Below are 17273 nucleotides of genomic sequence, written 5' to 3' on the forward strand. Positions count from 1 at the left end.
AATCTTGAAGCCCATTACAGCGATCTCCCCTCAAAATTTAGGGCTAGGGCCACCCTTGCTTCTATAAGAAATTTAGCGCGCATTGAGCTTGCTTAAATCACGGAAAAAATCTATTCCCAAAGCAAAAAACATGATATTCTCGAAATAGGTATTGAAGTTGATACAAGTACATCCCAACCCAACAAGTAAAGTGAGATACTTGGAATATTTGGGATGACTAAATACAATACCGAATACATAATAATATACAGGGTGTTTAAAAACATAGTTTCAATATTATGGAAACTGATTATAGACCTCAAAATAAGTAAAACTTCCATATCATGACAAGAGATATTTTCAGGTAAGTCATTTACATACATGATGAACAATATTGGCCCAAGAATGGAGTCTTGCGGCACTCCTATATTTATTTCTTTAACGGTGGACATTTTGATTTTCCAAACGACAACTTGTTTTCTTTCATGATTTGAAGATATCCTTCCGCAAAACCATGGTTTTTCGATGTTTTAATCCGTATTTTACCAGTCTGGTACAACCAAATGGAATATTCGTAGCTAGATTTCCTACGAGAAATCGAAAGACTTCCTACGCCTTTGTAGGCAATTTCTTAAAACAGATTTGAGGCATGCCTCGATTCACAATCGCCTTTAGGGAAAGGGCCGAAGGACGAACTGCAATAATTCTGCACTATTCGGGTTAATCGAGAAGCAGAAAATCGGATTAGTTTTCGCTTTATGTTTTGGTGGTAGCGATTGCTACCCTTAGCGGGGAGTGAGAAAGCCGAAGAGAACCACGGGGGCCACAAGGACCGGACACGACCGAGCTCTACCCTTCTGATATTTTAGATAGAGCTCGATCGTGTCCGGTCCTTGTGACCCCTGTGATTCCCTTCGAACTTCCGGTAATCAACAGCTTTTTGCATTATATTACATAGTATATTACTCACTGAGTCCTAGTTGCTTACTATTTCTCTTGAGATTTTTGGGTACTATTCCAGTAGTTGAGATGATAATTGGAATAGTTTTCGTTGATATCATTCCCTATGTATGTATTTTGAAATTTTGTCGGCATCTTTTTGACGCATGTTGTTATTATTTGGTGTTGCTACGTCGATGAGTTTTGCTGTGATCTGATGTTTATCGACTAGTAATACACTGCTCAACAATTGATAGGGATCACTTACTTGTTCTAAATTTATTTCTGAAATATTCGCTCCAAGATTATAAATTTAGTCAGATATCAGAGTATTTTCAGTTGATAATATGGTTCACTTGAGAAAAAAATGAAAAAATGGAAAGTTGGAGAGAAAAAAAGACTTTATTAGGAACACTCAAAATTCTGTGTTTGAATAACATAAAAATTTTATGATGAAACCACAAGAAGGCTGAAGTTTCGGTTAAGCTAGTACCTAGTTGGTCCCCCACGAGCTCGTCTCAAGCATTCTACCCTACGAGGCATACTTTCGATCAAACGATTTATAAAATTTTGGGGCAAATTCGTCCAAATATCCCGTAAAGCGTTAGAAAGGTCCTCCAGGTTATTGATCGGTTGTTCTAAGGTTGACAATTGTCTAGACATCTCAGACCAGACATGTTCGATGCAATTCATGTCTGGAGAGCGAGCTGGCCAGTCCATCCTATCAATAGCATGAGTTTCTAGCGCTTCATTAACCAGACGACTACGGTGTGGACGGGCATTATCGTCAATTAAAATGAAATTCTCGCCCACGGCAGCCGCAAACGGAACAATTATTGGTTCAATAATCATTTCGTGATATCTCTGGCTGGTCATGGTAGTGTTCTGCAGAACAACCAACTTGGTTCAAACAAATGCCTCCCCATACACATATAGAACCTCCGCCAAAAGCTGTTGTGGGTACCATAAACTGTTCTGCATACCTTCGACCTCTTTCCCTCCAAGCAAGAATACGTCCATCGGAGTTGACCAAACGAAATCTAGACTCATCCGTAAATAAACATCGGCTCCAATCTTCTAGTGTCCAATTGCGGTGCTCCTCAGCCCATTGCCGTCGATGAACCCGGTGTTCCCTATTCAAACGGGGATGTTGTACCCTCCTACGTTCTCTCAAACCACGAACATGTAGTCGTCGTCTTACAGTCTGGTTCGAAATTAGAACTCCTGTTGCAACTCTCAGTGATCTATTGAGCCGCGACGCCGGGTAAGTGGGATTTCTCCTAGCATTGATGATCAAAAGACGATCTTGGGCAGCTGTTGTACTGCGCTGCCGACCTCCCCCATAAACATAAGCTACTGAGTCGTTTTCGATGAACCTATTCCAAGCCCGACTCACGACACTTTCAACATTCACAACATTCAACCGCCGGGACACTTCTCGCTGGGACAAACCTTCCTGTATCCACCGTATGATTTGGTCCAGTTGCACAGGAGCCAAACGTCTTCTCGGCATGACTGATAAGCTGATATTGTTCTCATTTCTTCAATTATTGTCACCTTATGTGTTTGAACGAGAGAAAAAAACAGATTTAATAATAAATACCACATTGCTTTTCACTCCACCTGTAACAGACTACAGATAATAATCGATTTTGTGAACAAGAGCCGAAGAAGTGAGGAAGACTTTGATATAATGAACTCAAAACATCTTACTTTTTCCTTAGAGAACATATAATGTACAGATATTCACGAGATAACTTGAAAAAAATACAAATGAAGAGAAGTTCATAAGTGATCCCTAGCAATTGTTGATCAGTGTATATTATACTTCTGGTCTGTAGTTATGAGGAACTGCTCGTTTTCCAGAATGGTCTCCGGCCAGTACTTGTAGTATGGCACTTTTTCGAATGAATTATTTCAAATATGGTTGCCAATGCTTGATGTAGTATCTTTCCTACTGCATCGTGTCTCTGTTTATATTCATTTCCTGCAAACATTTGACATCCTCGCATTCTCCCGTGATATGTTGGATTGTCTCAATCGTTGGACACCCATATCGGAATCGATCGTCAGTAATAGTTCGAACCTTTATTATATTCTTGCGGTAATTTCTTGTTGAAATCACAATACAATATCGCTCCTGGTTCACTTCGTTGAAATGTCGTCCATGTAGTGTAGTGGATTCTCTCTGCATATCTGCAGTTTTTCTCGGATTGTCTGGTAATTATGAAAATTGCTCCATGTGCAGTTGTAAAGGTGTTGATTCGTCTGCTTCACACAGTATTTTGTAGACCTCTGATGTACTTGCTTGATTTCTGAAATATATTCGTAGGCTTCCTATCTACCCACGAGTAAGGTCTATGATGTCCATTAGGCCCCCCCCTTCTTTATTTCTCGGAATTGTTGTCCCTTCAATGCTTATTTTCGTATGGTACTTGTTTGCTTTTGTCATCAGCGTTCTCAATTTCCTTTGCAAGTTTTCGATGTCTGTTTTGCTCCATTAAACTTTACCGAATGAATATGTTAGAATTGAACATGGCTCTTGTCATGTTCTTGCCGTTTAGGTTCGTTTTTAAAATTTGTTTGGTTCCTCGAACGAACTCAGTAGTTAAGTCTTACTTCATTCTTTAGAGGTTGATTCGTCGGTTCTGTTTCATTCCGACGTATTTGTAAAGATCATCCGAGATCATTGCTTCTGTTTCCTGTCCATTTGCAAAAATAATCGGTACATCTTGAATTCTTCCTCGCACTATGCTGAGAATACGATACTTGTTCAATCCGAATTCCACATCTACATCTTTCGAAAAACTTTCCACTAGTTTGACCATAATATCTAAGTGATTTTTATTGCCTGTTATCAGTTTTAAATCATCCATGTGCAGCAAATAATTGAGGGTGGAAGTATTATTATTGCCTCCAATGTTGAAACCCTTTTCAGTAGCGTTCAGCTGTTTGGAGGGTGGGTTCAACGCCAAACAGAACCATAAAGGGTTCAAGGAGTCTTCTTGAGTCCTCTTAATTGAGATCAGCCTGGTTGTTATGTTCGCCGTGGAAAGCTCGATGTTCGTTTTCCAATTGTCCATTGCAAGCTTTAGAAAATTTGTTATATTGGATCGATATTGTATATACAATATCGATCCAATATAACAAATTTTGGAAATATATATTTCCAAAATTTTCCTCAGCCAGCCATGTGGAAGTGAGTCGAAAGTCTTATTATATTCAAAATATGTCATGCATAGATTCATATGTTTTTTGAAGGCAAGGTTGCATATGATGGAATCTATTAATAGATTCCATCTGATCCAGCTGATAATTATCAGCTGTTTCTTCGATCCTAGAACGTTCTTGGAACTTCATTCCTGCTGTGTAGTAATTACATTGTTTATATTCATTTTCTCGCAATCTTTGCCCAGCAAACCATGTTGTTATATGCGCCTTCCCGTTACATAACATCCCTAAGAAATGAGGTATAGGTATACCTGATACATCTCAAAACTAATGTATCTGATACATAACATTTCATATATCCATGAAATTATTTCACTTATTCATATATCATATATGTAACATTGTTATATTACTGAAGTTACGTATATGATACATCTTCCAGCATCCCTAAAAACAATATTACTCTGATATCTACTAGTGTGTAATATAGTTACATATCATATATGTAACATTCGCAATATATATTTTACATTGCTAATATTATGTAAAAGCTATGTAAATATAGCATATTCATGATATATTACTCAGATCTATACAAGTACTCTTATAATACATAACCTTTATTAAAGTTGAACTGTTTAGAGATTTTTGCCAGGACTAGTGCAGTGAAAAGTGATATGCATTTTCTAACTTTTGATTGTTAGTTAGAAGTGATGAATTATAATAATAATAATATTCAATATTCTTTGATTTTTCATCAATTCCGGATTACTTTCATCGTGGAAATATGTGAGATAAGAAGTGAAAAACTGTAATAATAATATTCAACATTCGATGATTTTTCACCAATTCCAGATTAGTTTCATAGTGAAAATATGTGAGGTAAGTGAATATAAGTATACTTCGACAACGTAACTACATTTAGATATATAAATGCTGTTGTATGTGCCTTTCATTTTGCTTTTGTACTTGCATGCCTGTTAATAGCATAGGTATATTTGCTGCATGTTTTTGTGGATCGTTAATGGAATGTGTGCATGGTTTCTGTCTTCTTCATTCAAATTATATGCATTTTGATATTTTTCCTTTTTATGGTAATTTGCATTTGGGTGTATATAGTTCTGAAGTAATACCACAATTGTTTTATCATCTAAATAAGAAGTATCTGAATAGTGCGCTAGTTTTTACTACTTAGACTATTTTTCTGCTATACTTTATTTATGTTTGTGATGTATATACCTATGTTATTCTCTGCTATTCGTGAAATTAAAACATCTAGATTTCATATATGCACAATACACTTTTCTTCCATCATTATTAATGACCATCAATGTCAGATCACATAAGGATGCTTTTTGAGAAATAGATTCTGATAAGTTTAATCAAATGTTTTAATAGGATATAAATAATTTTGCTGTTTCAGAGTGAGGAATCACCTCCTGAAGTTTACTCATGTATTCAAAACTTTCATAACTTTATATTATGTAAGAAATTTGTTATTTATCCAATCAGGAAACCTCGTTACTGAGAATTTTAATTGTAAATACCATTTTTTTTTTAAATTCCAATATGTTTAGGTTTTGCATCTCAATCTTTTATCCAATGTGCAGACTTTGAGAAGATAGATATCAGCCGAGTGGATAAGGCTGGCCACATTGAGGATCAAGAGACAAAAATAAGTTTTGGTTGATGTAGGTACTTTGATTACATTAAAAATTTTCAATAATTCTATGATCTTTCATTTAACAAACACCCAATTTTTAAATTATTAAATCCTGTTTTACTATTCATAAATTATTTGTAATATTTCAAATGTGGTGCATACCAAACGTAGTAATCTGGTTTTTGTTGAATTTTCTAGGTTCAAAATAATAATATTGTTGACTAAAAAATATCTTTCTAGCAAAAAATGAAAGATGGAGTTTAAATATATATTTTTGGAATGCACCTTAATTCATAAGTATCTCTTTTCATGTAATTTATAAGTGATATATCATTTATTAATTGATGTTGGCTAGATACCAGCAGTTTTAGTTTCAATTGGTATTGTGTATCATTTGTTATATTTTTGTTTGGAAGGTATTGAAAAAAATTCCAACAAATTCACTAAAACATAATTTGTGTGGTGTCGGCATATTTAGATTTTTTATATGTAGTTTGATTAGTTTTTCCTCCAGAAAGAATTGTACAGGTATGTATTGTTTTTGAATTGCATAGAGAATTTACTTCTGAGTACCTATATGTAATATAAACATTCAGATAACTATTACATTTTTCTTATGTCTCTTGTTTGTAGCAGATATATTTCTTTTGGTTATATCACATAGAACGGATAAATTTTTTTATATTGCATGGTGAACTTTTTACTGAGTATATATTATGTAATATAACCATATATAGGTTGGCCCAGTTCTTGTAGAGTATAATAATAATAATAATAATAATATAGTTTATTGAATCATAAACAATAATCGCAGAGGCTAAGAGCCTGTACGCGATATACAATTGAATACATTCATGTATACATTATTTCTTAAGCCATTACCATTATGAAAATACAATTTAATAGAACAAAAAATTATCTGCTGAACGTCCAAAGAGAACAAAACAAACATATCTAATTTAACTTAAACGTATTCATATTATCCCAAATTTTTACCCAAACCATTTACACTATACCCACACCCAAATTGATATCCTCGAGAGTAGGAACTGTAAATTCCCACATCAGTTTGTGAGTGTCCGCCATAAATTAGTCAATAATTAGAAACATCTACTTGTAACTTGGTGTATTCACTTTTAGGATGAAAGCGTCATAGTCACTTTATAGGTCAATAAATTCACAAAAACATAAGGAGGTTATTGACATCAGGTTGTTCAAAATTAAAGATTTTATTGATAAATCTGGTAACTTGAACAACCTCGATATAACTTCCTTATTATGAAATTACGACCCATATTCATATTATGTTTTCATCTTAAAAACTGAAAACTCTCACAACTGTTATTCTACAAAAAACTGAGCCAGCCTGTATATATTTATATTACATAAAAAGGATGTACCATAAATATTACAAATGTAATATACCAGCGATGTATCATGTATGTTACATGAAATGTAACAGCTACGTATATGATACATAAAGGATGTACCATAAATATTACAGATGTAATATACCAGCGATGTATCATGTATGTTACATGATCTGTACATGATACATGGCAATTTTGTTACATGTTATGTAACGGAAGGCGGACATAGAGCGGTCGTTGAGCGGTACTAGAAAGGCGCGTGTATGTTACATTGTTATGTAACATAGATCGTTGTAATATATATGTTATGTCTATGATACGTATTTGTGTTTGCTGGGTGTAGATACGATATGCTAAAATGTGATTATTTTCTATATTGTTGGTAGGCATGTTATAAGCCTGTATTTTGGTGGATGCACCGTGCATCCATAGTGTTTTGAAAATCTTTCGGTTTTCTTGATAGACCTGCTTGATGGGTGAGTGCTGGTTGAGGATCCTGCACAGCACCTTCAGCAGTCGGAGAAACTCGTGTTATTCTTCTCCTAGAATGTTGAGATTGTGTAGGCGTAGCATTTTATTTGACAAACGCCCATCTCCTTAGCACTCTGCCACCGACGTCCCGCATGCTGTCATGTCCAGCGCCGGCTCCAGACACGCCCTGACGAACCTCAGGCAGCGGCTCTATATATTTATTCCTTTAATTCACCATCATTCATGGGTTCCTCAGTATCGTGGAGGAGACGGTCTTTCATCGCTTTTTACAATCCGTAGATCTACGGTGGAAGAATTCTTGAGCTGCTTTCCACACGGCTTCGTCCGTTACCCTGGGACAGGAACCGGTTTCAGCTTCCCGGGAAGCAACTGGAATCGGCGATGGACAGCAGTCGATTCAGCTCTCCTGATAGATGAATCCCTAAGAATTTCATACCGCTATTATTATTATTACCTCTATGACGTTGGATGATATCACCTCATCCAGACGGCGTGCGACGAACTCTGATCTGTATACAGAGTATTTCATTGGTAAATGTACATACGTTAATCTGAGGTAGAGCTACCCTACATGAGTCCAAAAAATTATATTAGAAAAATTTTTTGTTTTGCTCATTGCAAACATTCAATTAAATGTGTATCCTGATATTCTGGCAAATTCAGACAGTTTTTCTGAGTAGTTGGTAAAATTCAATCATCGAACTAAATTTTTGGGTGAAATTTTCAATGAGTTAAATGACGTGCGGGACACTTAAACTTTCAAAATGTAAAATTTCTGCTCTTTCCGAATATTTCCACGAAATTCCAATATTCCACTATGCAGGGTGTTGAATCTCAGCTTGTGGAAATTCCCATATTTTTCTGATACGAACCTTGATCAGTTTAAATATTAATTGAAAGAATAAATGAAAATTTATAAAGAATTCGAAATATTGGTGAATTCATAAACCACCCTGTATCTCGGCTATGGAGTGGATTAAACCTATCGGATATAGGTTTTTTTGGACTCGCCTACCTCAGGTTAACGTATGTTCATTTACCAATGAAACACCCTGTATAATTTATAATATGATAAATTCAATTACCAACTGGGCGATCTCACAGGGTATTTTTCCAATTATGTATATTCATTCCCATCACGTTTTTTGATACAATATCGCAACCATGTCCTTATAGGCTCAACGGTTTTCGAACTATAAGAGAAAATTGAAAAATGGAGTGAAATGAAAAGTTCCCATAACTTCTTCATTACTGGTGCTATAAACATAAAACAAAAACAACGAAGGCCCCAGATTTAACACAGATAGATATTTTACTTTGGTCAAATCTGAAAAATCTAATCGTGTTAAATCTGGAAATCTTGAAGGACACCTAATATTTCAATTATCAGTTTACACACTATAGATAGCCACTTGATTAACTGACGTGTGATACTGAAATTTTTAATGATTTTTATATCATAGTTTGACAAGAAATTTATATCTCATGGTATATACTTTTGAAATTTTTAAGGTTTACATTCAACAAAATACGAGTTTGTATTATTACTTCAAAACTAAGTACAATAAAGAAAAAAGATACACCAATGGGTTCTACTGAAAAAGTCCCTGTAGAATGTTGTTGTTTCTTGTTTACAGCACCAGTAATAAAAAAGTTATGGTAACTTTTCATTTCACTCCATTTTTCAATTTTCTCTTATAGCATGAAAACATTTGAATGTATAAGATTGCGGTTTTCAAAGAGTTAATTCTCTCAAAAATCAAGCCTAATAATTTTCCATTCATTTTTCTTTAGCTCAAAGGGATTCTGAGATCCACCCACTAGACAACAAATTTGGGACACCTGATACATTTTCCACAATTCATGATTATTTGAATACTGCAGACGAATGTTTCTTTATCTATTAATGCAGTTCCAAAGATTCATATTGTATTCCTGCATGCAGATGTTGACACAGATAAGATGTGGGAAAATTTTTTTGATCTCTAGTGAGTTATTTCACATATTACCACAAATTCAAAAGATAACTTTAAGTGAATTATTAAACATCTGTTTATTCTTATGTCCAGTTGTATCAAAGTTATCATGTACACAGTAGCCAGGTAGAATCAATTTAAACTTCAAATTATTCATGAATGTATCAAATCCAATTGTTTGAGACCACTCGACTCAAAATTAAAAAAAAAAAAAACAGGGATTTAAGAAAAATATTGTCTTAATCTCCTGAAATTTCTTTTTTGTAGAAAAAGAATTCAATGAATATTGAAATATTTGTATTAAATATCAAAATATATTATTTACACTGCCATATTACTAACAAAACTATCATCCTCATTTACTGTAACTTGAGCTCCTGGAATTCTTGCAGGATTCTACAACAAATAAAATAAATTAAATCTGAATACGTTACACTTGATGAAGGTTATTAAATATCAGATAAGTTAATAAATATGAATAATTCATGGTGATGCATCTATTATTTCATGTATCAAAAACTTTTTAGTGTCATTCATTGTATTAATGAAAAAATCACAAAATTAATAATAACTTATGATCATACTATTTATTATATTGATGCTTTGATTCCTCTAAAAAAATTGGTTAATATAGTAATTGGTTAAATCAATTTAATCTGAGCAATATTTAAATGTTTAAGGGAAATGTACCTTATCTTTGGCTCTCTCTTCCAGCAATCCATAAGAAAAGTGATCTAAAACAATAGAACTTGGCAAAGAGACTCCCTGAAATCTATAAATAGGGCCACCATCGATATCTGTATCCAATTTGTGAACATTAGAAACAGTAAATCTACCAATATGACTAGTATTTGTAATCATTGGACCTTTGGAAATATCAACATGTTGACCAACTTTGAATAATGAAATTTTACCACCATTATTTGCAGCAATATCAGGTATTTGCTTTTTTTTATGAGGATTATTCTTGAAAATATCCAAAGCAAAATTCACAGAAACATCTAAACAATGTAAAGGATGATTATGTTGACAGAACTTAATCATTTCAATTGAAAGTACTTTTAACTCATTTTCCTCAGGTATCCAATTATCTAGAGAAAGTTGAACGTCATGTACAAAACTACCAGAACGCACTGAAATAAAAGTTCTAATTATTGTGACAGTTACAAAGAAATCTTTCAAGTTTACCATTAGCACTAGGGAAGCTATGTAATTTCACATCAATATTATCCTTAAATGAATTATTGATAAGAGCTCCTAGCAAAAAACTGCATGTTCTCCAATAAACTTTATTCACATAATTTGGTTGAGAATGATAATGTAATAATTCTAATTTGCAAGAATCAGGTAGAGGTTTATGCATATGCCATAATGTGGTATGATTAATAAGAGCAACTACCGATCTTTTCATGAAGGTTTCACCCAAATCTAAAAAAGAGTAGAAATAAAAACAATCACCATATTAATTAAAACCTAATTCACAAACGTTTAGCGCAGTCATAAGGTGTTGATAAATTTTTGTTCATTACTAATTGTGTTGTCTCATTTGAACCAATATATTCGACTTCAATTTTTTCTATACGTCCAATTTTTTCGAATTGTCTTTTTCTTTCAGCAGCAAATAATTCATTTTGTCTAGTGATTTCTTCAGATGTGAGAGTCCCTGGGAATAAAAATCTGTTTATTTGAACATTACTTCATTAACTTGCTAATTACTTCTACTAACGAATCGAAGATTTTGACTCAAAATCATCAATAATCGTTTTTTTGGGTTGTTCATATTGTGATATTAATAAATTGTGGAAATTATTGTGTATCAAATATAACAAATAGTATAGGAAGTTTTATATTAATTTTGTCTATGAAATAAAATCAATCAAACCCAAAGCATAGTTTGTAATATTTGGTTATATCACAGAGTTTAAGAAAATAGCATAGACCATAGAGTCATAGACATTTATTTCCCTATGGCGTAGACGAACTGCTATGATTTTTGTATTCTATGATTAAATGCTACAGGGAACATTTCTGTGTTGTGATCTAATAAGAGAAGACTTAGAACATATGTACTCGAACAGCTGCTATTTTAGCATTTAACAATGCTTCCTTGGTACTGAACTGTTTTTCATTTTTTAAAAAGGGTACTGCTTCTACTATTGTATCTAATAGTTTTATAATATTGAAACCAGTCAAACTGTTTAGAGCACTATCTGTCGTTATCAGGTCACACAAAGAAGACACTTTAGGAGTATTCACTTGCATCCTTGAAAGTTTTAGGCCCATTTTAATCAGGCTGACCCTGAAGAAGTTGTAATAGACCTTGTGCAACTTCGAATTGATCTTGGGAAGTAGTTTGTAGAGCAAGTTTGATTTCTTCACAAGAGCATTCTTCAGCAACAAGTTTTTCTTTGTTGATACTTCTTTGTCTCAATCTGTCAGATCTACTACAAGAACATTCAGGTTCTTCCTTTGTGGTTGTAGATCCAACACGAAGATTTCTGGAAGGCACAGTAGTCTTTTTCAAAAACTTTGTTTAGAACTGGAATCTGTAAACGATTATTCCCATAAATATAACTCAAAATTTCATGTGTAATCCGTGCTTACTTCGATAAAATGCAGGGAACATACTTCCATATTTCTTGTCACTGGTTTACCGATTTTGAGTTTCAGTTGCCAAGCTTTTTTTGTCCATCCATCAGCACTTTACTCCACAATTTCCTTTCCACCGAAACACGATATTTATCACCAGTTTGGGGGAAAGCATGGAAATTGATATTTGAACATTATTTCCAGGAGGAACACTGAGGAACTGAACATTAAAATGATTTAAAATATAAATATTTGTAGAATACAAGCAGAATGCAAGAACTATGTCAATATTTTCAGTTACTCTGATTGTCACCAGGTGGCGTAGCGATTATGTTGTTTGGCAGTAAGACATATTTTTGTGTTCTGTGATCCATAAAATACAATCACAGGTGGCGTAGCGATTATGTTGTTTGGCAGTAAGACATATTTTTGTGTTCTGTGATCCATAAAATACAATCACAGAATAATAACCAATATTTCAAAATTTACCACTCTATGAATTTTTATTTGAGGTTAAATGCCTGTTTACTTTCATCTTGAAAACAATCGTTGAAATTCTTTTAATAATTTCAAATATTCTATATGTTCGTTGAGTAAAACTTCATTCTTAATTCTATTTTCAGTGGTGCTTTTTAAAATTGTTATTATTATTTAATTGTTTATAACAGAATTTATATGGAGCTAGATGTTTTTGAAGCAATGGGGAATACTAAAAAAACTCATGATAAATTCTTTTGGGATGAAAGTACTGACTGATTTGTTTTGGAAATTACATGCCCTTGTATAGGTGAGTTTATTTACACTTTTATTAAAATTCAATAAAACTTCCAATTTATTACCAACTTGTTTTAAAATTTTCCATAATTTTATGCACTTTATACAGTAATACATATTATAATAGCAAATTCAATCAAGATTGTGTTGAATTAGAACTATTCACTTTAATTTTGATTTTATGGTAAATAGTTTTTCAAACAATAATTTTTTGAATTTATAATAATTGCATTTTAATGATAATATTTACAGCGTTTTTAGATTCTGAATTTTTATATGTGAATGAAGATAATAACAATATTTTTCACTCCAAAGATTTCAAACGTTAATTAGTTGAAATATATTTAGGTCTAATCGATGGTTGAACTTTAATAATTTATTTAATCGGAATGTTATATGGATCTCCTATGTTGAACCTGCACATATATTATTGAATGTGAAGTTTGATCTATTTTCTCTTGTTTGTAGCTTCTGTTGAATATTGATCTTTGTTTCTTTGTAGTTTGTCAATCCCTTCATTATGTCATATGGCTAGTGGAACGACAGAAGAAAAAAGAAGAGGATATTCAAGGTTTTTTTGTCACTGAATGATTGTGTTTGATGAAGCGTGCCTAATTGATAGTGTTATTTGTTGAGTTAATGATGCTATCCATATGGATTATTTTAGGTTTGTGTCTTTGTGATTATCCATATTTTGTGTAAAACTGGGAAAATTATAAGAGAATTCGCAATGAAACATTGAACGCTGTAAGTCAAGAGAAAAGAACTTATCTACAAACTTCAACTGAAAATGCAAAACATCTCAAGTCTCTGTGGAGACTAGCTGAACTCAATATATATGTCATTAAATAAAAATTTGCCCTCAGGCATAGATCTGCCAGAGGATTTGAACAAGTATTTCTTAAATTTTGCTCAGGATCAGGGTGTAGATGATGTGTCGGTTATTAATTATTACAACACAAATCAATATTTTGAATTGCTGCATTCTGGATTCGGAGTTCCCTATGGAGTGGAAGATTTCGAGAGTGTTGCCACCTCCTAAGGTGACTAACCCTACTACTTTCAACGAAATTTAAAGTGTTAGTATATAGAATAAGGACTCATCTGGAGAAATATAATATCTTACCATCTCGATAGTCTGGTTTCAGAAGAGCGTTTTGTTTTTGCACGGCTCTTCTTGATGTTGTTGACTCTATCATTTCAAGGTGGATTCAGGTGAGATTTGTGTTTTGACATTATTAGATTATTCAGAGGCGTTCGATAGAATAAACCATAAAATACTAATTGCAATTTTGAAATATATAGGATTCTCTATGTCTGCCATTAGGTTGATGATAGATTACCTCCAGGATCGATGTCAGTATGTGGAGATATCGTCGGGAAGATCTTAAAAAGGGGGCTGTGAAGTGTGGTGTTCCTCAGGACTCTGTACTTGCACCTATTCTCTTTTGTATATATACACGTTTCATTCTGGATAGACTCAAATCTTGTACTGACCTTCGATAAGCCTATGATACACAGATAAAACAAAGGTTCTCGTTTTTGGCAGCAAGGCGGCTGATAGATTAAAATTAGGTGTCAACAGAAGTAAGGTTGCAACTGTCAGATCAACTTGAAATTTGGGAGTCATTATGGATGTTGACCGGTTCACTGAGTATCATTATGTGCATTGAGAAGGCAATACCCTTATAGACATTTCCTGTCGCAGAAGTCGAAGATACAGCTTACTAACTCGCTTGTCTTGAGTCATTTCAATTTTTGTGACGCGTTGTATGGCCCCTGCTTACGTCTGGAGGACAGGGTGAGAATCCAGCGAGTACAGGGTGCGTGTTTAAGGTTTATTTATGTCATCAGAAAGTATGAACCAGTTATTCATAAGTTGAAATGGTGCAATTGGTTAAATATGGATCAGAGACGTGAGCTTCACTCTGTGGTTTTGTTCCATTCAATTATTATTAACAATTTGTATTGTTTTTTATTATTAACAATTTGTATTGTTTTCAATAGCCGAGTGCTAAATAAAGTTTATTATTATTATTAATTATCTGGTTTAAATCACCACCCTATTCGTATAACAAAATACGTTTCAGATCAGATTTTCGTACTGTGAATGTGAGGTTTAGGGGTATTCTTTCTCCACATATTTTCAGGACTGCTTTTTTTTACGTTCTTTTTCATTTACAATGTATTCATTAGAATAGAATAGAGCAGCAAACCAGACGCGTTTAAGTTCAATTATAGAAGTCTGCTTCTGGGTGCAAATGGATGATGTAGATCTTTAGTAGTTACTTTCAGGCATTTTATTTTGCACATTAAATTCATCAACATCGAGGTGTGCTCAATTCATGTTGAATTAAATTTATGCGGTGTGTTGAAAGTGGATGAAATTTTGTTAATTTTCTTACATATGTTCTGATAGTTTTTGGTACCACAGTAATAACAGTTATACTGATGTCGGGCCAATTGCAATATACAAAAATATTTTAGTATGTATGTTATGGCAGACCTGTAAGTTTAATGTTTCAGTTATTAGTTTAATTTTTAGCATACATAAACAATGAAAGAAAAAACTATTTGGATTGAAACTACTAAAACTAATTGAGACTCAAAAAATATTTTGACAATCTTTGAGATTGCTGTTTGTCTCTATTGCTGACTAAAGTGTCAATCATGTCACAGCAACACTTGAATCTGGCTCAAGATCAAGGCGATTTCGATGTTTTCTCTTGATGAAATAATAAAAGTAATTTGTTGTAATATGGTTTCACACAGGTAAATTGAGGAAAAAGGCAATATTATTTTGATTTGGATATTTGGTAGCTGGTCTATCCAAAACTAATAAATCTATATACATACAATCTTATTAATATGGGCGACGAAAGTGATGACGTATCTGAGACGAGCTCTCAAAAACAAAGTAATATCGATGTTAATATCGAATATAAAAATGAAAAAGGCTTTTCATGCTGCTCAAGAAAGTGCGGTGTAGTCATTTGTGCATTCTGTGAAAAAATTATGCATAAATCCTGTGCTAAAAAGATGGAACACATAAAATTTATTGATGGGTTTCATATAAACTGCTGCAACTCCGAAGAAACTACCGGGACATTGCTTCGAAAATCAGAGGAAGAAACAGTGAGTACTCTGGGATTACTCGAGATTAAATTATTGGAGACTAAAAATCAATTTCTCACTCAACTGTTAGAATCGGCGAATGAAAAAAATGAAATTCTAAAATTGAATAATGCCTTACTCCTTCAACGAATACAGGATATCGAACGGAAAACAAATGTACCGCAGAAAAACGCGAATAAACATCATGAATCTGTTGATAACAATTCCCATCATAAGGTTGTTATACCAGTCATTAAAATCGACAATTTGACAGATTGTTCACCGGCATCTGTAACTGATGATCTCAGAAATATGATGCTAACTGAGAATATTCCTTCAAGCAGCTCCGCAACAGGAAATCCTCCAAACAGAAACAGTAAAAGGAAGATATCCAATTTATCAAACCCAGTGTTATTGCATAAAAATGATCAGGGTATGAAATTGGATCAAACTAAGAATTTGCATACTGAAAAACCAATTGATCGAATTGAAGAACCAGAAAAATTATCCTGGACTCAGGTAGTCAAGAAAAAAACAGCGAAACAAAAACAAAGCACTATGGCTGACCTTCTGAAGGATGAAACAAACTCAAATTCAAACGTTCATCCGTTAGAAACGGCACAACGAGAAAAAATGCAAGAAATTATAAACCTTGATAAATATTCCGAATGGAAGAATGTTTCTTATAAGGCTAGGACACATCTTGTCAGTGAGAATAATCATAATAAGTCAAGCAATAGCACTAATCCTCAAAAGAAACGAAGAACTACGCAGATTGGTACAGCACCAACCGCTGAACCTAGTGGATCTGGTTTTCAAGGAATGGAGAAGAAAGTTTGGATTTTTATAAATCGCATAATGAAACATGTCACAATACAGGATATACATAAGTACATTGCAAGTAAACCTGGTTTTGAGGGCAACCAAATAGAAGTGAGGGAGATACCTGGGAATCCAGAGGGTTTAAAAAGATTTGTAGTGACAGCACCGTTAGTCCATAAAAAAGAGATGTATAAGTCAGAGTTCTGGCCAAATGGAGTCGGTATTAAGAGATTCAACTTCAATAAGTATAGAGAACAAAATTTTTCCGTGATGAGAGGAGAAGCAACAGTAAAATAACGTTCAAAACATGTCAAAGTTTCTCAGGATTTTCAGTCCTCCATCAAAATGTCAGATCTGTTGGTGGGGCGAAGCAAGGGAAATTTG

General features: G+C 33.6%; 1 protein-coding gene and 2 long non-coding RNA genes across 3 annotated transcripts; 2 read left to right on the plus strand and 1 right to left on the minus strand.

Annotated features, from left to right (window-relative positions):
- The first annotated feature begins 5511 nt into the window (after positions 1 to 5511).
- On the plus strand, positions 5512 to 6260 carry LOC123670708. The gene is made up of 2 exons (XR_006745971.1): positions 5512 to 5573; positions 5667 to 6260. It is a non-coding gene; the product is annotated as an uncharacterized LOC123670708 (long non-coding RNA).
- Positions 6261 to 9873: 3613 nt separating this feature from the next.
- On the minus strand, positions 9874 to 11509 carry LOC123674830 (39S ribosomal protein L39, mitochondrial). The gene is made up of 5 exons (XM_045609969.1): positions 11307 to 11509; positions 11077 to 11253; positions 10779 to 11018; positions 10281 to 10723; positions 9874 to 9986 (listed from the first exon to the last, which is right to left on the minus strand). The coding sequence occupies exons 1-5, from the start codon at positions 11368 to 11370 to the stop codon at positions 9912 to 9914; spliced, it is 999 nt and encodes a 332-aa protein (XP_045465925.1). The 5' UTR covers positions 11371 to 11509; the 3' UTR covers positions 9874 to 9911.
- Positions 10392 to 14994, plus strand: LOC123675050. Its single transcript, XR_006746752.1, has 3 exons — positions 10392 to 10528; positions 12848 to 12966; positions 13456 to 14994. It is a non-coding gene; the product is annotated as an uncharacterized LOC123675050 (long non-coding RNA).
- The last annotated feature ends 2279 nt before the right edge of the window (positions 14995 to 17273 follow it).

Source organism: Harmonia axyridis, chromosome 1, assembly GCF_914767665.1.
Source record: "Harmonia axyridis chromosome 1, icHarAxyr1.1, whole genome shotgun sequence".
NCBI classification, from domain to species: domain Eukaryota; kingdom Metazoa; phylum Arthropoda; class Insecta; order Coleoptera; family Coccinellidae; genus Harmonia; species Harmonia axyridis.

Excerpts from the sequence above, each read along its gene's own strand:
- LOC123674830 (XM_045609969.1), bottom strand. The coding sequence starts at position 11,370 with ATGAACAACCCAAAAAAACGATTATTGATGATTTTGAGTCAAAATCTT. Across the intron at positions 11,019-11,076 it reads ACCTTATGACTGCGCTAAAC|ATTTGGGTGAAACCTTCATG; the intron begins GTTTGTGAATTA and ends ACTCTTTTTTAG. Across the intron at positions 9,987-10,280 it reads AAGAGAGAGCCAAAGATAAG|AATCCTGCAAGAATTCCAGG; the intron begins GTACATTTCCCT and ends TATTTGTTGTAG.